At 43.6% G+C, this 24,099-nt stretch overlaps 1 protein-coding gene across 1 annotated transcript in view; it reads left to right on the top strand.

Moving 5' to 3' along the window:
* The window catches only part of rab4b (RAB4B, member RAS oncogene family), a 48,823-nt gene that overhangs the window by 9,118 nt on the left and 15,606 nt on the right, over positions 1-24,099 (top strand). Inside the window, exons 2-4 of the mRNA XM_052044094.1 lie at positions 13,116-13,196; positions 14,122-14,236; positions 16,898-16,960. Coding sequence (XP_051900054.1) covers positions 13,116-13,196; positions 14,122-14,236; positions 16,898-16,960 — 259 coding nt within the window. The remainder of the gene's footprint in view (positions 1-13,115; positions 13,197-14,121; positions 14,237-16,897; positions 16,961-24,099) is intronic.

Below are 24,099 nucleotides of genomic sequence, written 5' to 3'. Positions count from 1 at the left end.
TAGGACTGTATCCTTCCATACGTCAACTTCAAGCAATCAGATATGACAGTGAAAGGAATACAAGATTGGTCAAAGATTATGGCCTTCCTTTTGTTACAATTTTCTTTGGCTTTCCTCATTTTATTCCTGTTGGGAAGAATCTGATGGTTGGACTGGCTGAGCAAGTTGGAATCTGTTTGTCTCCAGATTGTCAGGATCCCTCACCTTTCTGAGCACAAGGGCATGCATGTGAGTATGCTAGCATAGATGGAATTTGAGATTGAAAGCTAACTGAAGGACAGAGTTGAAAGTCAGCCCTGCCAACCGTCGATAGCAATGTTTGTTTTCTTTGAACAACCTAAATATTTCAGTTTTGAATTTACTTCATTAAACAGATTTTATTAGTTGAGTATAGCTGGCAATTCTGTTAAAACATGTCTGGATTTACCTTTACCCAATGAGGTACATTTGAAGTGTTACAATTTCGGAAACATGACATACCCATGACTCTATGACATACCCAAAACTAATTTTCACTCAAGCTCCTGCAAAGAGCAATATATAAATTGCTGGATGTTGGGTGTTTAGTAATGTTAGTTGAGGTCTTAGACTCTGGGAAGAACTTCAGGAGAGTTTGATGATTTGGGGGTCTCTTTGCTTTGAGAGGGCAGACCACTTTATTATCTGTTGCAAAGAACTGCACCTATGCAGTGCTGCACTTCCTCAGATTCTGTCCTGGCTGTGTCAGCCTGATTATCTAGAATCAGAGGGGAAGAGTTGAACTATTTGTGCCATGGCTTGTCCAGTTTTCTCGGTTCTCCTTTACCGGGAATCATGAGAGAAGAGGAATGGTGGTCATAGCATCATACAGCTTGGTAACAGGCCCTTGGCCCAACTTGTCCATGCTGACCAAGTTGTCTACCTAAGCTACCATTTGCCTGTGTTTGTCCCTTATCCCTCCAAGCATTTCTTATCCGTGTACCTGTCCAAGGGTCTTAAAAGGTGTAATTGTACCTGCCTCTACCACTTCCTCTGGCAGCTCGTTCCATATACTCACCACCCTCTGTGTGGAAAAAGTTGCCCTTGAAGACCCTTTTAAATATATCCCCCTCAACTTAAATCTGTGCCCTCTAGTTTTAGACTCTTATACCCTAGTAAAGATAAGATGACCATTCAGCTTATCTATACCCCTCATAATTTTATAAACCTCTATAAAATCACCCCTCAGCCTCCTACACTCCTTCATTTGTTTTGTGCCTCCGAGCCACAATTAATTTGGGTAGCTATGAGGTTCATCCCTTTACCACCCTTGTCACCTTTTATTGTCTGGTGTGGACCAGGAACCTTTCATCCTCCCTCGCTGGTCCATACTGAGCTATCTCTCCTCAGTGGTCAGTGGTTGAGAGTATCATGGTAGGCAAGGATTGTGTCCATTGAGCTAGACAGGTCTATGTATGTGGCTTATGTGACCACCCCACCCCCTTTCTAGGCTTGAATAATTTGTCAAGATTCATTGTACCTTCACCTAGGGGGGAGTGGGGAGCGAAATATGGCCAATGAGTGCATTTGAAGCCATATCCCAGCATGATCCATTAAGAATGTGAAGGGAATCCACCTTGTAACAGGAATTCCCTGAGAGAGCAGCAGAGATGTTGGTTCATTTCTTCTTTTCATTTTGTTTCTGGGCAGCCACCAGCGTGGAACAAACTGGCAGCAATGTGTCCTATGCCTTAAATCACTGGCCGATTCTGCTCCCACAGATATTGTGTACTTTGTACTGATTGTGGGCATTGAAGCTGGTACAGGGTTGTACTTGCTGAATCAACCAGCTGAGGGTGATGGGGGTTGGGTGGCGAGCACTCAGTGAGTTTCCTCAATCCTTGGCCTAGTGTCATAAGCCTGCAGAGCAGTGCATGGGTATTCTGTGGGCTACAGAGTGCCAGTGTGTGTGTTTGGATTACAGCAGCATGTTGCTCATAATTATAAAAATTATCTTGAAATAAGAAGATATTTAAACCATAATGTCTGCCCTATTCACTTGTTTAAATGTTTCTTACTTTATTCATTTTGATTTTTTCTCTTCCTCAGCCACTAGAATCAGAAGCATCTTCAAATTTTCATCCCTCCATTATAGGTAGCTGTGCTTTCAGTCTCTAAATGTTGCACATTCCTCCCGAAACACCCGAACATCTCTCCTTTAAGACTCAAAATTGTCCAGTGTTTTGCTCTGCTATCCTTGTGTTTTGTTTGGGTTAGGTAACAGAATATGAGGATAGGGTATTGTGAAGCGAAGATGATTTCGACCTGAAACGTCAACAATTTCTTCTCTCCCTCACAGATGCTGCTCAACCCGCTGAGTTCCTCCACCAGATTGCAGATTGTTTATTGTGAAGTGAAGTTGGTTGTTTTTACTTTAAGGGCATTAAATACTTGCAAAGTAGGAAATGGAAGGCGGGGTTCCTTGCAATCTGTCAGAGAAATGGGTGTAGTTAGTGAAGTGGGGGGGGGGGGTCTCATTGAAACCTACCAGATACTGAAAGGCCTGGATAGAGTGGACGTGGAGAGGATGTTTCCATTAGTAGGAGAGTCTAGGATCCGAGGGCACAGCCTCAGACTAAAGGAACGTCCCTTTAAAACTGAGATGAGGAGGAATGTCTTCAGCCAGGTGGTGGTGAATCTGTGGAATTCGTTATCAGGCAGTTCAGGGTGGTGGAGGCCAAGTCATTGGGTGTATTTAAGGCAGAGATTGATAGGTTCTTGATTGGTATGGGTGTTAAGGGTAAAGTAAATTGGTTTATTATTGTCACATGTATTGAGGTACAGTGAAAAACTGTTTTGCATGCCATCCATACAGATCATTTCATCACATCAGTGCATTGAGGTAGTACAAGGGAAAACAATAACAAAATTCAGCATAAAGTGCTAGAAGGCAGGAGAATGGGGTTGAAAGAAAGATCAGCCATGACTGAATGGTGGAGCAGACTCGATGGGCTTAATGGCCGAATTCTGCTCTTATATCTTACGGTGTTTCCTAGCTCCTGTCCTGAGTGGGTGATCTCTTGCTTGGGTCTGATTAGGTTGGTGCTGATTGGATCCTCACCTATGTGATTTTTCTATGTGCAAGAATCTTGGCCATTGAATTCTGCCAGGCAGTTCAGCAGGGGGAATGGGGAGATAGAATCATCAACATCCCTGATCTTGTACTCCATGGCCCTGCACTTTGTACATTCTCTCCAGAATCACTCAACAATGACCAGAAGCAGGACTCTGCAGATCCTGAGTGCACAGACAAATAAATGACTGTCTCACCAGACTCATTAATGTATTACCTACTCCGAGACCCAATATATATAATTGTCAGTGGTTATATGTAGCTGCAATGATTTTTGCCATGGGTGAGGTGGGCAGTTCCCTTGAGTTTGGTGAATGGCTTCTGGTGAGAGGGTGGAATTTTGGGCGTGTGATAGTAGCTGAGCTGTTCTTCCTCCAGGCTACAAGAAATGGAAACTGCCCAGTTCACTTTTGGTGGTTGATTTGAGTGTTTCATCATCTTGGGGAACCATTGACGGGTTTTTTATCTCTATTGTTAGAAGTGAAAGAACCCAGTAACCTGGAAAAAAGGATAGTCAGTGACAGTTTCCCAGACCTAGTGCAATAAATTAACTAGGTCTTGCTCTTTACAGCAGACTGTTGATCTGAATTGAATAGAATGTGGAAAGTAGTGTTAAGAACATTGCCTACTCTATGTGATGGTGAATTCATTGCATGTTTGAAATTGTGTTTCCATTTAGTAGTAAATATTGTATGCACAAGAACTGCAGTGGTTCAAGGAGGCAGCTCCCACCATCTTCTCAAGGACAACTAGAGATGGGCAATTAAATGCAAGCTCAACCTACAAAGCCCGTTTCCCTTAAATGAATATTTAAACATTTCTAGAACTTTGTACTGGTGGGTGTATCTACCAATTTACGTCTTGTGTTCAGGATGCTGGCAGAAATGTATTGCTTTGTTATGGTTACTTGCATAACTGGTAGCTAGGCCACTTGAGAAGCAATTAAAAATCAGTATTGTGTGAGCTCGAAACACTTGCAGGGAATGTTTAGCTCAGAAGCAGGCCATTTGTCCCAACGGCTCCTGCTGGTATCTGTGCTTCCTTCTTTCTTGTGTTGGCGGATTTCCTTCCCCAAAGTTTATTGGCAAATCTGATGGGGTTTTTTTAAGACAACTCGGAAATTATTTCATAGTCCTGGTAATTTCATCACATGCCTCATTGGAACCTTGACTCAGTTTCCATGCCCAGTGCTGCGATTACCACAAGTGGGATTGTTTGGTGACTTAGCTGAGCCAAGGTTGACTTTGGACTCGATCCTGGTCTGTTCTGAGTTGTCTGCCCCAGAAAAGTCTGCAAATTGATCTCTGACAACTCCCTATTGCTCCCACCCACAACTATGAACAATCCACCATGCTCACCAATCACCAATTAACTCCTTTGCCTGTCTGCCACTACTACGCAGGATGAGGAAGCATAAAGTTAGCCAGGGTTCACTGGTGATGCCTGGATTAGAAAGTACAAGGGTGCAGACAGCATGGAGATTTGAGTTTGACGCTCCCCCACCCCATTCATTGTTAAATCTCGAGCAGGCAGGTTGCTATTGGGCAATTGATACTCCCCAAGCCAACACTACACTAAGAACAAGGGAGAGATGTGATTAAGGAAAAACAATGTAAAGGCTTTCTGCACTGTAAATGTGAATAGTGTCACCCTTGCTCGGGCTGGGTGTGGCTTCAGGGATACAGTGAGGCATTTATTCTGGCACCAGAGCTCTGCTTCGTGGAGAAGATTAAGCAACTTGATCAATATTGATAGCCATGATCATTTCTGGAGCACTCTCATTAGGTTTGTGGTATAACCCAGTGGTGATTTTATTTGTTGCACCTACAAGCTGTGAATTACTTTCCCACTCCCTCTCCCTCAAGCACATCTAACTCTGGCTGGTTCAATGAATTTGTCCTCCAATTTCTGCCTTCCCCACCGGTGGAAACCATGCCTTCAGGCCATAAACCCTTGAGTTCCCTCCCTAAACCTCCCCACTGCTTCTCTTTAGTTACCTTAAGATCAACATAGTCGGGTGGCACAGTAGTATAGCAGTTAGCGTAATGCAATTACAGTGCCAGCGACCTGGGTTCAAATTCCCACTGCTGCCCGTAAGGAGTTTGTACATTCTCCCCACGTCTGAGTGGGTTTCCTCCAGGTGCTCCGGTTTCCTCCCACATTCCAAAGATGTACGGGTTAGGAGCTGTGGGCATGCTGTGTTGGTGCTGGAAGAGTGGCAACACTTGCAGGCTGCCCCCAGAACACACTACGCAAAATATGTATTTCACTGTGTGTTTCGATGTGCATGTGACTAATAAATAAGTATCTAATAAATAAGTATCCATCTACCTATCCTGTTCATCTTTCTCTGTGAAGCACCTTGAGGTTTTTGGGGAGATGAGAGACTGCAGATGCTTTTTGTGTTGCACCTTGAGGTTTTTGATATGTGAGGAACTTGATGTAATTTCAGATTGTTATGGAGTTGCTGGACTGTGGACCAGGAAGGTACCAGGATTGATCAAGTCCACAACAAGGCCACAAGAGAGTGACGATGTTAATGAAGGCCAAGACACCGGAGGTTGAGCTGAGGGTGTGACTGAGCAGCTCCATAATCTCCTATGTTTAGAAGGGAGGTGGGAATTCTGAGGTATCTTGTGGGTCAGTCTTTGTTTGCAGTGACAGGCGGAGAGGTTTAGTTGGGAGAGGACTGTGAGTGGAGAACAGTCTGAGGCAACAATCAGCAACAGTTTATCAATGATCGAGGCAAAGGGAGTTGTGAATCTGAATAGGGATATTTATCTAGAGAGAGAGAGAGAGATTAAGGAAAGAAAATAGAAGTCCAAATGGGCACGGGGAAGTTTGGGCAAAGTTTACATTGATGTAGCCTGGTAACAAGTCGTCAGTTCGAGGTTAGCGTCGTGTGCACAAGTATAGTAAGGTACAGGTACAATGAAAAACTTGCAGCAGCATCACAGGGAAGTAGGTACAGACAACACACAGAATATAAATTATACAAGACAATAAAAAGAGAGGAAAAAAAGACTTTTTTTGGTGGTGTGGGACTTCAGGCTTCTGTACCTCCTGCCTGACAGTGGCAGAGAGAAGATGGCACGTCCCAGATGGTAGGGATCCTTGATAGATGTTGCCTTTCTGAGGCAGTGCCTCCTGTAGATGCTGTCAATGGTGGGGAGGGTTGTGCCCGTGATGGACCAGCTGTGTCCACTACTCTCTGCAGCCTCTTGCATAACTGTGCGTTGGAATTGCCATAGCAGACCAGGATGCAACCAGTCGGTACTTTCAACAGTGCATCAGTAGAAGTTCGTTAGAGTACTTGGTGACATTCCAAATCTCTTTAAGCCTCTAAGAAAGTAGAGGCATTGGCACGCCTTCTTCATAATTGCATCTATGTGCTGGGCCCAGGATAGGTCATCTGAGATGGACCTGGAGACAAGAGGGGAGGGTCCACTTTTAAAAGTCAAAGTTTCAGTTTAAAACAAAACACTTGTTCCTTGTGGTAAAATGGTATTTGACTTGTCCTTTTAAGTGCAAACCAGCGGCCAAGACTCTGGCTAATGTTTATCAAAGTATGCAGGCCATCATTTAGCACGGAAACAGCAAACCCAGCCCACTTATTGTTAATCACATGGACGTTTGAATTCTGTGTTGTCTTCTCCTGCCCATTAAAAGCCTATGCAGTTGATCACTTGCAGAGGGAAACCGGTAAGACTTGCGATGAGAAAAGTTGGGGAGGGGGGTGGATTTGAAAACTGACAAATAAGAGAAAGAAAACTATTAATTCCTGGCTTTGCATTCTTAAGACATTTTTGCTGCTTGTTACAAATTTTGGTCCAAATCAGCAATTGGTTAATTGACAGCTTTGCTAAAACATCTCAAAATCCCCAAAATGGAGCATTGACTGGATGCTCGTGGCTTAGTATGTAAATAGCATTCACCAACTGTACATCGTACATGGCTAAATTGGAAATTATTTGTGTTAGACTGTTGTTGAACATGTGGCTTGAACAAAAAAGATAACCACCTCCTGTTGGCTGCAAGTGTTGAACAGGCAAGGCTGAGCCAGCCTTTCTGATGAAGTGTGATTGAGTTGGAGTTATGAGGGGGGTTCTTAGTCACCGGGCCATCCCAGGTGAGGTTCTAACAGCCCACTGGGAACCTACGCAGAATAGACCTGAACAGTGCTAATCCATGGCATCTCAAATTATCAGTCAATTTTCCTCTAAAGTTGTTGAAGAATCCAGATTAATTATTAATTTTTTTTTCAGTTCCTTTTGAATTAATCCCCAAGGTGTAGGAGTTACTGGCAAGCATGACATTTTTTGACTGCAGAAGATGATTGTATGCCCTCTATATGAACTGTTCTGTGGTGAGGTTAGTAGACTGTCAGGGAGAGGGAGGATTGAGGTTTGCTCTGGTATAAAATTAAAATGCTACTGATCCAAACCCAGCCCAAGGATTTGGCATATATTTATATAATTGACCCTCGCCACTCAGGATCACAGCTATGCCCAGGAACACAGCACAACACCCACTCGAACCAGCAATGCAGGGTACTTGTATGGCCCCTATTGATATGTAATAGTGCGTTTATTTATAAAGTGGTACATTTGTATATAAAGATCATTAACCTGTTTATGTAGCCAGTGTTGGCCTGGCCTGGCCAGAGCCAAACAAGGCCCAAGATCTTATTTTACTCAAGACCAACTCAACACGTAGTTGTGGTCCCATCAGGCTCAGTGTGTGTACTGTTATACAATAGATGTTTGATTACTTTGATATCAGTTCTGTTCTGGCAAATCTCCAAGTGCACATGATCATGTAGGGTTTTAATCAATTTCCAGTACTTTTCATCCAATAATAAGTAGGGAAAGCTTCGATCAGCACCAGTGTTATTCCCATTCCATTGTCACCGCTCAGATTAACTACGCTTCTTTTGTTTCCTGGAATGGATTCCATTAAAATTTAATCAACCTGAGGAGAGACGGTAGAGATGTGGAAGATGTGCCTAAGTGCTCAAGCCTAATGGAATCAATAGACTATATAGCTCCCCAATGGCTGGGACAAGCATGCACAGCAAGAAGCTGATGTTCAACAAGAGAAGTCCATCCTGAAGCCCATCCACTGGCAGCTGTGTAGTGCAGCCCATAATAGGGTTATACCCAACTAGAACAAGCATCATTATGGTACTTTGACGGAATAGAGAGCCAGAAAGAATATTATCGGACTGAATTTGATACTGAGCCACATAAGTATTAGCAGAGATGGTCAAACAGGTTTAAAGATGTAATAGGGTAGAAAAAGTGAGGAGGATGTCAGACGGACCCAAGGCAGCTGAAGTAACATCTCCAATGGTGTGGAAAAGGAAGTTGAGAATCGTATGGTGGTCAAAATTGGAGAAATGCAGAACATTTATAGGATTGAGGGAGTCACGATGGGGTTTAAACATGATTAGAATTTTAAACTAAGGATGATGCTCGACCAGGAGCCAATACAGGGCAAGCAAGCACAATGATGGGTGAGTAGAACATGGTGCGTCTTGAGATATTGGCAAGGAGAACATTGGATATTTGAGTCTGGTGGAAATGAGTAAAGGATTGAGAAAAGGTGGAATGTTGATGATGGAGGCAGAAGTATGCAGGGTAGTGATGAGGTACACAGAGAAACATGCTGACATGACCTTCAGTAATGAGCACCTGAATGAGGTGCAACCCCTGCCAAAATCTGTGAAATGACAGGGGAGTGACATGTCATTAGCAGAGATATGACGGTGGTGAGGGAGGGGTAAGCCATTATCTATGTAACATTGCAGAATAAGCAAAAAGTATCTGCTTTAAAGTCTCATTCTGTTTGGTGTGTTTGGGAACAGAAAGCTGTGTGGCTCAGTCATTGCAAAGAACCTTTGATCACATTCCTTTTGCTTCAAGAAGAGTTAATTATGGGAAGCATTTGTGACATTAAGTATTGGTTATAAAACAGAATTTCTTGTAATTTGTGTAAAGATGTGAAACAAAACTTTGCTTCAATTTTCTAACCAGCGTTCACCCTCACTTGCTGGAGGCATAGTCTGGTTGGCTCCTGGTATTTTCTGGTGGACAGTTCTGCTGTAACAAACTCCAGATGTGTAGTTGGTGGCAGGACATTATGGGATGACAGTCTGGAGCAAAGACCCTAGGCTGGTTATCCACTTGTCACCTGCAGTTGGCACTCCTCATTTCTGTCCTGCCAGCAATTCAGTATTTCATTGCAGAGCTGGGATTCAAAATGACATTTACTGCTCTCTCTGCCTTTTCACACCAGAGGTAAGGAATAAACTGTGTGCCTCGGTCCCATAAGTCTGTTTGTATCCAGCTTGAGTTTCAAGTCTGCCAAGGTATCCCCTTGCCTCTCTCAGCGCACTGTGTTTCACGTTACCAGTGTTAGCAGTTATTTTCCTTCCGTTCCCTCACTGTTGTAATACTTGTCTGTTTTAGCTTTTGCAATCACCCAACTCTATAATCCTTTGTGAAGTTAGTGAGATCTTTCATAAAAATGAATGTACTTGAATTTCTTTCATCTCTGTCATGACCTTGTGATGTCCCAGAGCACCCTTCACAGCCAGTGAAGTGGGTTTGATTGGTAATTGTTGTGGTATTGAACAAGTTTTGCTGGTTTTGACCCTTATTGTTTAACCGAATTTGAGGAGATTTGCAGAAGGGCCACATTCATGGAAGGTTCCAGCATGTGTGTGTGCGCGCCAGCATATTGCAAGAGCAGTCCAGTTAGTCCCACTGCCCATAGCCTTGCAAATGTTTTCCTTCCAAATATTTATCCCTTTAGAATACCCTGGGTGAATCCACCTGTACAGCTCCCCAGTGGCAGTTCGTTTTGGATCCTGACCACTCATTGAGTTTATAAAAAAAATGTATTTTTTTTCCACAACCAGGTGTGATGTGAGGAAAAGTTTTCATGTGTAGTGAATGGTTGTGATATGGAATGATCAACAAACAAGTTCTCTTGTTGAGGACTCTCAGGAGTCTCGGGAGGATGTGGTGAGGCTTCAGGAGAATGGCTAAGGACTCGGTAAATGGAATATAATAAGGGAAATTGAGAGGTTGTCCACTTTGGTCAAAGAAATAGAAAGGCTAAGCGTAGGTAGGTGTTGGTGTTCAGAGGAACTGAAATAGCTGCAAATTAGCATGCCAGGAGAGCAGACATTTGGGAGACAAGTGGTATGGTGTCCTTAATTGGAAGAGAATTTGATTGCAGGAGTAGATATGTTTGCTACAATTATATCAGCTGCCTTCAGGAGGCCATGTCTAGAGTGTGTGAATGAGTTTGGTTCTGTCTCAGGAAGGACACTGATAAAGGGAGTGCAGCAAAAGTTCGCCAGATTGACTCCTGGGATGGCGGGTGTGTGTTGTAGGAGAGATTAACCAGAATGGGTTTATCCACTCAAGTTTAGAAGAATGAGGTGATCTCATTGAAACCTACAAATTTTTTTTAAGAGGCTTGACGTGGTAGATGCAGGGATGATGTATCTAGAACTGGAGATGGCGGTCTCAAAAAGAGAGGTCAGTCCCTCTGTCTGTAGTCAGGACAGAGATGAGAAATGTCTTCAGTCAGAGGACAGTGTATCTTCTACCCATGAGAATTCTCTACCCATGAGGGTTTTGGACACTCTGTTGCTGAGTATATTCTAGACCAATAGATTTTTGGATATTAAAGGAATCGTAGGACTTGGGGTTAGTGGTTTTGAGGTAAAAGATGAAACCATGATTTTATTGACCATATAGACACCAGGGGTGCTGTGGCCTAATCATACTACAGTTGATGTTGTTGAACCAAGAACTCGGAGTGAATGGAAACTAGAGCTCTGATTCAGTATTCTCAACCGACATCTAGCAGCATACTCGTGTCAGTAGGGTGTTGGGTAGCTTCTTTCATGGTTTGGGCTGCGCAACTGGTATCAGATTATTTGGAAATCCCAATGGTTCAGCATCAGGCTCACTCGACCCTCTTTCCAGTTGAGCTCGCCTTCCCCCTTTAAACTCACCAGGGCATCGTTTGCCGCTCTCCCTTTAAGCTCACTGGGGCCCTGTTTCCAGCACTCCTTTAAACACACTGAATTTGCTGGGAAGATATATTGCACTACTATGCAACACCTTAAAAGTGAATCAATTCTGTTGGGGTATTATCCAATAGTCCAGAAATTTGGCTGGTCCAGCACCATCAAAGTCTGGGATTATTGGAGTTTTATTTTGCACAATTGACTGGTGTAGAGAGGCATGGAGTGTTTAAACAGAACTACAGGCTGTGTGTTACGCAGCTTGCTCCAGTTCACATTCCTCTCCAGGAAGGAGGGTGAAGCTACATAAACAACCACCATCACATAGCTTTGGGTGTGGGGAGGGGTGAGGCAGCCAACGTTGTGGCCTCTGTGTTGCAGCTGCTCACAGCAGTGTCTCAGAGCAGACCCACCCGGCTATGACACTGGGCAGGGAGTGATTGGACCCTTCCACCAGGAGCTGTGGAACGAGTGCCTCACTTGGGAGCAGTACAGATACCAACTTCCAGATGAGGTGCTAAGTGAGGTGCTGTCTGCTCTCTTGTACAGATATAAAACCTCTCATGGCAATATCATGAAGAATTTTACCCCAGTGTGACATAATTTGTCTCTCAACTAACATCGAAACAGATGATGCAGCCATTATCCCATGGCTGTTAGTGGGAGCTTGCTGTGCAAAAATGGTTGGTGTGTTTCCCACACTACAACAATAATTATGTTTCAAAATTATATCATTGCCTGTGAACCACTTTGAGATGACCAGAGGTTGAGCAAGGTGCTATAGAAATGCATGCAGCCTTTGAACAGATAGGCCTGGCAAACAGTGGAGCAATGCAATCTGCTGGAGGAACTCAGCAGGTCAGGCAGCATCTATGGAGGGAAATAGACAGTCAATGTTTTTGGTTGAGACCCTTCATCTGGACTGAAAGATAGAGGGGAGATAGCCAGTATAAAGAAAAGGTGGAGGGAAGGGGAGAGCAAGAGCTGGCAAACAATAGGTGGATCCAGGTGAGGGGGAGTGATAGGCATGTAGAGAAGGTGGGAGGTGAGAGGTGGAGGCAACAAAGGGCTGAAGATGGAATTTGGTAGGAGAGGAAGGCGGAGCATTGAATCAGGTAGGGTAGATGGGAACAGTGGGGTAGGGGGAGCAGTGTGTGGTGATGGGAAGGTAGAGTGTGGGTGGAGGAGGAGAAACACTGGACCTGATGTGATGGTGCTACTCAGTAAAGTAGGAGCAGGGAAACACAGCAGCCTCAAAGAGACCCCACTTGGAGTACTGTGCTCAGTTCTGGTCGCCTCACTACAGGAAGGATGTGGAAGCCATAGAAAGGGTGCGGAGGAGATTTACAAGGATGCTGCCTGGATTGGGGAGCATGCCTTATGAAAACAGGTTGAGTGAACTCGGCCTTTTCTCCTTGGAACGACGGAGGATGAGGGGTGACCTGATAGAGGTGTATAAGATGATGAGAGGCATTGATCATGTGGATAGTCAGAGGCTTTTTCCCAGGGCTGAAATGGTTGCCACAAGAGGGCACAGGTACTGGGGAGTAAGTAAAGAGGAGATGTCAGGGGTAAGTTTTTTTACTCAGAGAGTAGTGAGTGCGTGGAATGGGCTGCCAGCAACGGTGGTGGAGGCGGATACGATAGGGTCCTATAAGAGACTTTTGGATAGGTACATGGAGCTTAGAAAAATAGAGGGCTATGGGTAAGCCTAGTAATTTCTAAGGTAGGGACATGTTCGGTGCAGCTTTGTGGGCCGAAGGGCCTGAATTGTGCTGTGGGTTTTCTATGTTCTAATTGTTTGCACTTGCACAAGGTGTTTGCCAGCACCCAGAAATGCACAACGGTGATGCCATATGGCAGACGTTAGAATTGCCTAAGGCTTGAGTTAACGTAAATTTATTCAATTGCTTCCTGAGGGTGTGACCTCATTGCACTATACCTTTTACTGTATTGATTCTGTTTGTCTTCCTCTCACAGATTTCCTATTTAAGTTCCTGGTTATCGGCAGTGCGGGGACAGGGAAATCATGTCTTCTTCATCAGTTTATTGAAAACAAATGTAAGTGTCTCATTTAAATGGAATTCACTTCTTGCAGCTAGAGCCCTGCTCTGTGTGTATCAGGTTGAATTCACTGCAGGGACTTCCCATGGTTATCTAGATGTATGTTGGGAAGAGGACTGTGCTCTTTCCCTATCCTTGTGGTGTGGAGTGCATCTGTTCATGGTAATATTGTCAGATTTCTGCCCTACAATTTATCCCGTCTTTGCCCCCCTCACATCTCCCAGGTTCCTTCCCTTTGTTCAAAGGTGCAACCTCTTGGGTACACATGGAATTTTTGTCTGCATGTTCCTTGGCAACCCAGGTCTACATTGCTAATTCACAAGTTGTAACCCAGGGCCACTATACCCCTTCTAGTGAGTGAACCAGCCATTTGCAGGATGGGGTACAGTTGTATGTGGGCCTTCCTTCTCCTGCAATAACTCACTATTTGCATCTGTCTGCAGGCAGGCAGTTCTGAGAAGGAGTCATCACTGAGACTGATTTTATAAGGTCCATTGAGTGTACTTTCCAGTACGGCTCATTGAACAGAGAGCAGGAGGAGCAAAAAACTTGACTTGTTTTTTCCTCCCCACACCCCTGTGGTTTACTGGTATTGTGCCTTTCCCAACCCTTGGTCGCCCCACACTCTTTCCAACCCCACCCTAACAGTGTTTACTCTACAGGGGTGATATAAGGTGCACAGAGTCCCATCCATGTCACGTTCTGACTGAATCCCACATAGGTCTGTTACTCGGTGTTGGGAAGCAACCTTGCTTCCTGACCCAAGATCTGCTAACAGATGATCAGTTTTGTTTTTTAAAACCAAATCTCCATATTCAGAGCTGAAATATTCTGGTGCTCATTGGTATGAATTTTACAGTTTTATATCTATCCTCTTCGCTGTTAAATGCTTTATTTAACCCTTTCAATGCACTACCTCCAGTCAAACAGGACTCCAACCACACGATCGGCGTTGAGTTTGGATCAAAAGTAGTTAACGTTGGGGGCAAGACCGTTAAACTACAGATTTGGGACACAGCAGGGCAAGAGCGTTTCAGGTGAGCCTGAAGCTATACATTTGTTTATCTATACATTTCTCTATACAGGTCTTCTTTGTACATTAGTCTGTGGTTATAGCACATAGAACAGTACAGCACAGGAACAGACCCTTTGGCCCACAATGTCTGTGCCAACCATTATGCCAATTTATATGTGTGTACCGTCTACAAGATGCACAGCAGCAACCTGCCAAGGCTTCTTCCAAAATGCTTTCGAAACCCACATTAAAGCAACAGCAGCGGATGCTTGGCAACCACTTGCAAGCTGCCCTCCAGCTTGCACACTTTGACTTCGAAATATATCCCTTGGATATATATCTTTCCAGGGTCACAATCCTGGGTCCCCTGGCCAACTAGTATCATCACTATGTGGACAGTGACTTTTGAAAAGGGCAGCTCACGACCATGTTGTTGAGAGCAGTTCAACACGAGGATAAATCCTGGCTTCATCCCAAGCTTAATAAGAGAATGTTTTTAAAAATGTCTATAGTTCAAAAGTATGTCTTTAACAAATATGAAATTACAAGTGCCTGTCAGTGTTTAATTTCCAGGTGAACCTGTACTGTACCTTTAGACATTGCATTAATGTTCTTGCTTCATTGGAGTGACTGTCCCTTATGAAACCTAATGTCTTGCACAAATTCACAATTGCTTGTGTTATGTGCTTCCAATTATAAATCCAACTTTTCCATTTGCCTTTTATTATGGCTTTGTCCATATGTTGCCATCAGGGTATTTGTGCATATTTTCCCTATTGTTTTTAGGCACACTCCTTACTTTTCATGAATTTACAATCTCTTACTTTGAATTTTTTTTTCCCTTTTATGAACCTGTATCTGCTCAACCTCCAACCTTTCTGCATTTAGTGTCGATCTTTCTTCTTTTGCCCCTATTTTAACCAGCAAATTTTTTAAAGTTTTCTGATAACCTTAATGACCACAGAAACATGATTGTAATTGAGATTTTTCTGGTCTCTGTGACCATTTCAATGCCTTTACCAGCCAGACAGATGGGGTTGAAGCCTGTTTACCATTCTGTGCCCAATGAAGTGAACTGAGCACATATTGGTTCTCTGTTCCTCAGAGTCACAGATGGAAATTTGCCAAACTCAATGAGTCATAGAGTCATACACCCCAGAAACAGGCCCTTCGGTCCAACGTGTCCGTGCCGACCAAGAGTTCTATTTGAGCTAGTCCCATTTGCTTGCTTTTGGCCCACACCCCTCTAAACCTTTCCTATCCATGTACCTGTCCAAATGTATTTCAGACATTTGAAATTATACCCGCCTCTACCTCTTCCTCTGACGGTTTGTTCTGCGTACCCACCACCCTATGTGTGGAAAAAGTTGCTCCTCAGATCCCCTTTAAATCTTTCCCCTCTCACCTTAAGCCTCTGCCCTTCAGTTGTAGGTTCCCCTACCCTGGGAAAAAGACCATCCACCTTATCTATGCCCCTCATGATTATATAAACCTCTGTATGGTCACCCTTCAGCCTCCATCGCTCCAGGGAAAACAGTCCCAGCCTATCCAGTCTCTTCTTATAGGGAAGCAGCAGAATCAGGATATGGCAAATGATGGATCAACCAGTCTGGTGCCTCTTCTGTTCCTGATCACTCTTTCTCAGATCTGTGCATTTGTGATGTCTAGTGAGGACAAGATTGGGTTTGGCTGTGATACTTCCAAAGGTTCTTTTCCCTGTTCACTTCCAAAAACTCACTGAAACGACTCTTGTATTAAAGTGTAAGAGGATCGACGATTCTGTATACTTTAGCACCTTGAAGAGAAACTGGTAGATGGAATGAACCCCTTTTAGCATCATCCTGACTGTTGTTTGCGCAGTGCACAAGCACTATTTTACTCTAGACTTCGGCTTTGTTTCTCTGCAGTAGCTGAAGTATTTATTGATTTGCTCTGACTTTTTCAGAAAAGCACTGGGCCGCAACAATAAAGTGACATCTTTATTCCCCCCTGCAGAGTCTTGACAGCTGTCACAGTCACACTCAAAGTTGTTTAATGTCTAGGAATGGAATGGATTGTGGCAGGCATGGTATATGCATCAACCCCAGCCACAGTGGTAAACAAAAAGGAGCCTGCCTCCTATCTAGTGCTAAAATACATAGGATCATTGTTTCCATGATTCAATGCTTGGACCTTGTTGAAAGCTTTACTAAAGTCCATGTAAACAATATCCACTGCCCTACCCTCATCATTCAAATATTAAAGTATATTTACTGACTGAATAATTAGGATGTTGTAGTGGTGGTTAAATTTCTTGATCAATAATCCAGATGCCCATGCTAGTGATCCAGAAGTATCTAGGTATGGTGGGTATTATAAATTCAATTAATTATTTTCCAGTTTGGGGAAAAAACTGCATTAGTGACAGTGACAGTGACTGAAACGATGATATTTTCATAAAAAAAACCATCGGATCCTCTAACGTCCTTTAGAGAAGGAAATCTACTGTCTTTACCCAGACTGAACAGCTTGACGACATCCATTTCAATGTGGTTCACTATTAATTGTCATCCAAAGTGGCCCAGGAAAACACTGTTTAAGAGGAATTAGGAATGGGTAACATGCTGGGCCTAGTGGATGATGCCATATTCTGTGAATTAATTTTCAACAAATATTTGCCTCACCTTTCCCTTGTCTCTTTCAGGTCAGTAACGAGGAGTTACTACAGGGGAGCAGCAGGTGCACTTTTGGTATATGATATCACAAGGTATGTTTTATTTATGTTCTGCTCTCCTTTCTACAAAGCAGTGGAACAGTGCTTGATCTGTCGGACAAAAACAGAACGTGCTCGAAAAACTTGTTTCCTCCAGCTGTTTCTGTTTCATTTTCAAGCATCTGTGTTTTTTGTTCAAGGTTTTATGTGGAAGGAAGAAGGTGGCAGAGGGTTTGAGGGAGGAAGTTTAAGAACCTGGGGGTAAGATAGCTGAAACCACAGCCACCAGTGGTGGTTGTCAGGCCAGAATTGGAGGAGTGCAGGGATGTTGGAGAGTGAAAGGGCTGGCCATTAACCATGTATCAACAACATACTACAATTGATCAAGCTAACAGGACATCAGAATAATGAGGCACCCTAAAGCACCTTATAGCCAATTCAATATTTTCGAAGTGCAGCCATTGTTCAGTTGCAGAAAACACATATCACTTTTGGCTCATGAGAGATTGCTGATGACAGTTGTTGAACTATATGTCAGATTGTGAGGTCAAGAGTTTTATCATACAAGGGGATGGTTCGATAGTCTTATAACAGCAGGATAGAAGCTGTCCTTAAGCCTGGTGGTGCGTGCTTGTAGGCTTTTGTATCTTCTACCGATGGGAAGTGGGAGAAGAGAGAATGTCTGGGGTGGGTGGGGTCTCTGATTGTGTAGGTTGCTTTACCGAGGTATTGAGACGTTTAGACGGAGTCCATGGAGGGGAGGCTGGTTTTCGTGATGTGCTGAGCTGTGTCCACAACTCCCTTGCAGTTTCTTGGGGTCTTGGGCGGAGCAGTTCCCATTACCTAGCCATGATGCGTCTGGATAGGATGCTTTCTATGATGCATCTATAAAAGTTGTTGCGGGTCAATGGGGACATGCCAAATATCTTTAGCCTCCTGAGGAAGTAGAGGTGCTAGTGCGCTTTCTTGGCCATGGCCATTGTTTTACAATGGTATCTTTTTCCAGTTTCTGAAGCATACTTTCAGTGGTCTAAACAATGTGTTTCCAGTGACAGGAGTTTGCAAATGTGATTACAGTAAAATTTTTACTGGTTACAAGCCTGTATAAATAAACTTGAAAGATTGAATCACTTTTTAATATGCTAACTGCGGTTAGTGCACTTGAGGCACACTTACTGTGGTTAATGCACTCTGGAGGCTCCTGAGGCAGGCTTTTCAAGCCTGGAAGCGCGGCCTTTTGGAACCGGAGCATGGAAACCTCCCACAATGAACAGGCAAGCATCTCTGTCTGGCACTGGTTAATCAAGGTCCCACAAGTCCATGCTTGGGAGAATAGAATCTACAGTTAAACGCTTATCTTATAATTCAAATAGACGTAATATGCAAATGTTACACCCCTGCTCCTAGACTTTATTGAAATACTTCCTGCTTTCTAATATATTAATGCTAATTAAACCCAATAACAGCAATCAATGTAACCACCAGTCATTTGGAAAGTAGGAAGCCCTTCAGACACGATGTGCAAAACTGTTTTAAGACAAAACAAACACAACAGCAAATGACTTGCTAAAAAGTCTTGGAAAAGGGCAAAACTCCAGGCAGCAAGCCAATGCAGCTGAATGCATGAGAATCTTATGTTGTTAGCATAGGGAGACGTAGTTATCACCAGAGCAAAGAGCCATCCTAGGGACAGTCAGGATGACTCTGAGAGGGGAGGATATGTATCAGCATGGTGATCTTTTTGCATTGGTCCAGTACTCCACTATAATATAGTGCTATTCTAATGCACCCCTCCCAGTCAGATCCTTCCTGTATAGGTGGAACATCACCCCCCAGCGAGCGCTGCCCCCGGGAGGACTGCGCTGGGGACGAGACGGTCGCCCATCTCTTTGTGGGCTGTGGGTTTGCAAGGAGGGTGTGGCGAAAGGTGCAGGGGCCCTTGTCATGGTTCATCCCCAGCAGCTGTGTAACGGAGGATTCTCTGAGCTACGAGCTGTTCCGGTGGGGGACACACAGAGACGGACATTAACTGCTGCTGGAAGGTCATCAACTCGGTGAAAGACACCCTTTGGTCTGCCCGAAAATTGTTGGTCTCCCAGCACTGCGAGATGTCCGTAGGGGAATGCTGCCGACTGGTACATTCCAGGCTGCAGGAGTACGTGCTGAGGGACGCACTGAAGCTGGGTGCAGCCAGCACAAGGGCTCAGTGGGGAAGGATGACAGTTTAGGGTTCTTCTGCCACAGGAGAGGGAGGGGCAGGGGCAGGCGAGGAAGCCCCTCAAATATTGTAAATATGGGATTGGGGTATCACCCAGGGAGCGACATGAGTGGCATCGGTGCTGTGGTTTTTATAAAAAGTAACACTAAGAACTGATCTGTACACGAATGTAAAGGTTTGCACTGTTTTATTATTGTATATATTTTCTTTTATTATGAATAGAGTTTATTTTGTTAAAAAAAAATTATGTTTAACACCTCCACATGGTGTCAGTGCAGAATGAGGCTGCCCATCTTACGTGACATCTTTGTACAATGTGTTGAAATTGCTCCCATAATAAGTGTGTAGGTAGCATTGGCCACTTGGCTCGAACATTTCGAGTCGTAGGGATCCGATCCATGTGTTAAAATTCAGATTATTTTCATAATCGGAATCTCCTCTTTGAAGTGCATCGAGAAATAGGGCCAACACTATTCCTTGCCATGCTGCTTCCATTTTATTGATAACTTTAACTTGATATATTAGAACATATCATTTAGGTTAAACTAGCTGTCAAGTTTATTTGGAATGAAAGTGTACAGTGAGGTATTAAGAGTAAAATATTTGTGTGTAAACCAAAAAAAAGGCCAAGAATATTTGGTTCTTTGATGTCTGTTTCAAAGTAAATGATGAACATCTTGCAGCAAAGATTCACAGAATCAGTACCAGTGGTTCCTTGTGTGGAACAGGCAGAACTCACCAGTCAATGAGCAGTTTACTATAGTTCAAAAAGCAGGTTGCACTATAATAGCCAGGTACAAACTATTAACCAATTCTTGATATTGGTTTATTATCATCATGTGTATCGAGATGCATTGAAAAACTTCTGTTTGCCTGCCATCCAGGCAGATCATGCCATGCACAAGTACATCAAGGTAGTAAAAAGAAAACAATGTAGATTCTAACATGCAAACAGATCAGAATGAGCTGTGCCCCTTCAGCTGTTTGGTCAGCTTTTGCCCACAACAACTATTCGTCATGTTTGAGTATCAGTGTTTTAAGTTTGCATGAAAATGTTCCAATGTTCTTTTAAAATTCAGTCAGTTATCATTGCCTGCTTTGCATAAGCTATATCCTGGATAATGCTGATCAAATGACCTGTTACTCTCTGAAGCTGAAAAGTCTCTGAATAGTATTTGTAACAAGGGATCTGTTACTGATGTAGCTAGCAGATGCTTGTCTTTAAACTACATTAATCCATCTGTTCAAAATCTTTTTAAATACCTGATGTTCCTGTTTGATACATGACTGATTTCAGCTTCTGTCACATCGGTTGAGAGGACTTGATTTGTAATGTACTGTGACGTAGTCTTCACTAGTAAAGTGCGTAAAAATGTTCACACTTGCTGTGATCTACTGCAGTCCCATTGACAGCGTGCAGTTTCTGAACTTCCCTTTGATATTGTTCACCATGTGAAGGAGTTCTTTAATTTGTTACACACTAGAATAAACATTAAACAGTTTAATACCATGGTTAAGGCAAGCATAGAAAAATAGCAAGCAGGTTATTCAGCCCTTTGACTCTGCTCCGCCATTCAGCTGATCCTCACTCACTACTGTATTTCTGTTTCCTCTCCATGCCCCTTAATGCTCTTTGTGACTAAAAATCACTCTGCTGCTTGAATATATTCAGTGGCTTGGCCTCCACAGTCTTCTGTGATGGTGAATTCCACAGGGTCACCACACCATTTAATGAAATTTCTCTTTGTCTCAACCCTAATTGTTTTATCCCAAGTCCTGAACCTGTAAGTCCTGGTTCCAGATCCAGATGCCCCATCCAGGGAAAACATCCTCCCTACAAGCAGTCTGTTAAGCTCAGTCAATGAGATTTCTTCTTATTCTTCTAAACTGTAGTTGACAGGGGCCTGGTCTATCTAATCTCTTGTCATATGTTATGGTGAGGTTGTATAAGACATTGGTGAGGCCAAATTTGGAGTATTGTGTGCAGTTCTGTCACCTAACTATAGGAAGGATATCAGTAAGAATGAAAGAGTGCAGAGAGGATTTACTAGAATGTTTCCGGGTCTTCAGGAGGAGTTACAGGGAAAGATTGAACAGGTTAGGACTTTATTCCTTGGACCGTAGAAGAATGAGGGGAGATTTGATTGAGGTTTACAAAATTATGAGGGGTACAGACAGAGTAAATGCGAGTAAACTCTTTCCACTTAGATTAGGAGAGATAAGTACGAGAGGACATGGCTTTAGGGTGAAAGGGGAAAGGTTTAGGGGGAACTTCTTCACTTAGAGAGTGGTGGGAGTGTGGAACGAGCTGCCATCTGACGTGGTAAATGCGGGCTCACTTAAGTTTTAGGAATAAATTGGATAGATACATGGATGGGAGAGGTCTGGAGGGTTATGGACTGGGTGCCGGTCAATGGGACTAGCGGAATAAAGTGTCGGCACAGACTAGAAGGGCCGACTGGCCTGTTTTCTGTGCTGTAGTGTTCTATGGTTCTATGACATTCCAAGAGCCAGACTGGTGAACTCATTCCATGGAAAATATATCTTGGGTGAGAAGGCCAAAGCTGCACACATTTTTCCAGATGCCATCTCACCAAGTTACTTGTATTTCCAGCAAAGCGTCCTTGTTCCTGTAGTCAACCATTTGTCTCTTTAACTGCTGGATGCATCTGCATGTTTGCTTTCAGTGATTGGCACAATGGATGCCTATATCCCTTCGTCCATCAACGTTTTCCAATCCATCACCATTTAAATAGTATTTTATCTTTTCCATATTTATCCACATTTCACTGCATCTGCCACATATTTGCCCACTCAACTTGTCTAAATCACCTTGAAGTCTGTTTGCATACTTCCCACCCAGCTTATGTTACCAACGAACTTAGAAATATTACGGAGACACAAGACTGCAGATTCCAAAATCTGGAACAACAAACAGTCTGCTGGAGGAACTCAGCGGGCTGGGCAGCATTTATGGACAGTCAGCATTTTGGGTTGAGACCCTTTGTCTCAACTGAAAGGAAGAGGGGAGATAGCGGGTATAAAAAAAGGTGGGGGTAAGGGGTGGAGCGAGAGCCGGCAGGTGATAGGTGAATCCAGGTGAGGGGGTGGTTAGGCAGATGGGGGGGGGAGGTGGAGAGTGGGAATGATTTCAGAAGCTGAATGATGTTTGCTCCCCCTCTGTTGGAGGAGCTCAGCGAGTCGAGCAGCATCTGTGGAGGGGTGGGAAGGAACTGTCGCTGTTTCAGGTTGAAACCCTGCATCAGGTTCACTCATCCAAGTCACTGATATATATGGTGAACAGCTGAGGCCTAAGCAACATCCTACTGATCACCACCTGCCATGCAGAAAAAGACCTCAGCCTTCAAGGTGACTGAGGCAGATTGAACCAGTGGACAAAATTCAGTATAATTAGATTAATGTGAAATTATCCACTTCGGTAGGAAATACAGAAAGTTGGCATGTTATTTAAATGGTGTTAGTTTGGGAAATGTTGATGCAGAAAAAGAACTTGGGTGTCCTTATGCACTAGTCACTGAAAGCAAACATGCATTTGCAGTAAGCAGTTGATATGCTGGCCATCATAGCAAGATAAATTGAGTACAGGAGCAAGGATGTCTTGCTACAGGTATAACATGCCTTGGTGACACCCCACTTGAAGTATTGTGTGCGGTTTTGGTCTCCTTAAGGAAGTATGTCCTTGCCATAGAGGGACTGCAACAAAGATTCACCAGACTGACTCCTGTGATAGCTGGATTGCTATGTAAGGAAACTGGTTGATTATGTTTGTATTTACTAGAGTTTAGAAGAATGAGAGGGGATCTCACCAAAACATATAAAATTCTGACAGGGCTACACAGACTGAATGTGGGAAGGACATTTCTGCTGGTTGGTTTATCAAGATTAAGGAGTCACAGTCTCGGGTTACAATAAAAATGTTAGGATTGAAATGAGAAATTTCTCACTCTGAGGTAGTGAGGCCGTGGATTTCACCACCACAGGGAGCTATGGAGGCCAAGTTGCTTTACATATTTAAGAGGGAGATGAATAAAGAAGTAAACAGGCAGATTATTATTTAGATGGGGAGAAAATTCAAAGTACAGAAGTGCAAAGGGACTTGGGGGTCCTCATGCAGGATACCCTAAAGGTTAACCACCAGGTTGGATCGGTGGTAAGAAAAGCGAGTGCTTTGTTGGCATTCAATTCGAGAGGTATAACGTATAAAAATAAGGAAGTGTTGATGAGGCTCTGCGGGGCACTGGTGAGACCTCATTTGGAATACTGTGTGCAGTTTTGGGCCCCTTATCTTAGGAAGGATGTACTGATGTTGGAGAGTGTTCAGAGAAGATTTACGAGGATGATTCCCGGAATGAAAGGGCTTACATACGATAAGCATTTGTTGGCTCTTGGACTGTACTTACTGGAGTACAGAAGAATGAGAGGGGACCTCATAGAAACATTTTGAATGTTGAAAGGACTGGACAAGTAGGTGTGGCTAAGCTGTTTCCCTTGGTGGGTGAGTCCAGGACTAGAGAGCACAGTCTAAGAATTGGAGGGTAACCCATTTAGAACAGAGATGAGAAGAAATTTCTTTAGCCAGAGGGTCGTGGATTTATGGAATTTGTTGCCACATACAGCTGTGGAGGCCTGATCAGTGGGAGTGTTTAAGGAGGAGATTGATAGGTATCTAATTAGTCAAGGTATCAAGGCATATGGGGAGAAGGCCGGGAATTGGGTCTAGATGGGAATAGTGTAGCTCACAGGAGGTAGCGGAGCAGACTCGATGGGCCGAATGGCCTACTTCTGCTCCTTTGTCTTGTGATCTTGTGACTAGACACGAAGCATCAAGGGTAGGGGGAAAGAGCAAGAACCTGAGATGGATAGTTGGCCTAGATTGTATTGAATGGGGGAGCGGTTTGAAGGGCCGAATGGTCTACTCCTAATCCTATGAAATGCCTAATGAGCAACTTGATAA

Source organism: Pristis pectinata, chromosome 35, assembly GCF_009764475.1.
Source record: "Pristis pectinata isolate sPriPec2 chromosome 35, sPriPec2.1.pri, whole genome shotgun sequence".
In the NCBI taxonomy this organism is placed as follows: Eukaryota; Metazoa; Chordata; class Chondrichthyes; order Rhinopristiformes; family Pristidae; genus Pristis; species Pristis pectinata.
The sequence above is the reverse complement of the archived record's forward strand: the minus strand, read 5'-3'. Positions and strand labels throughout refer to the sequence as shown.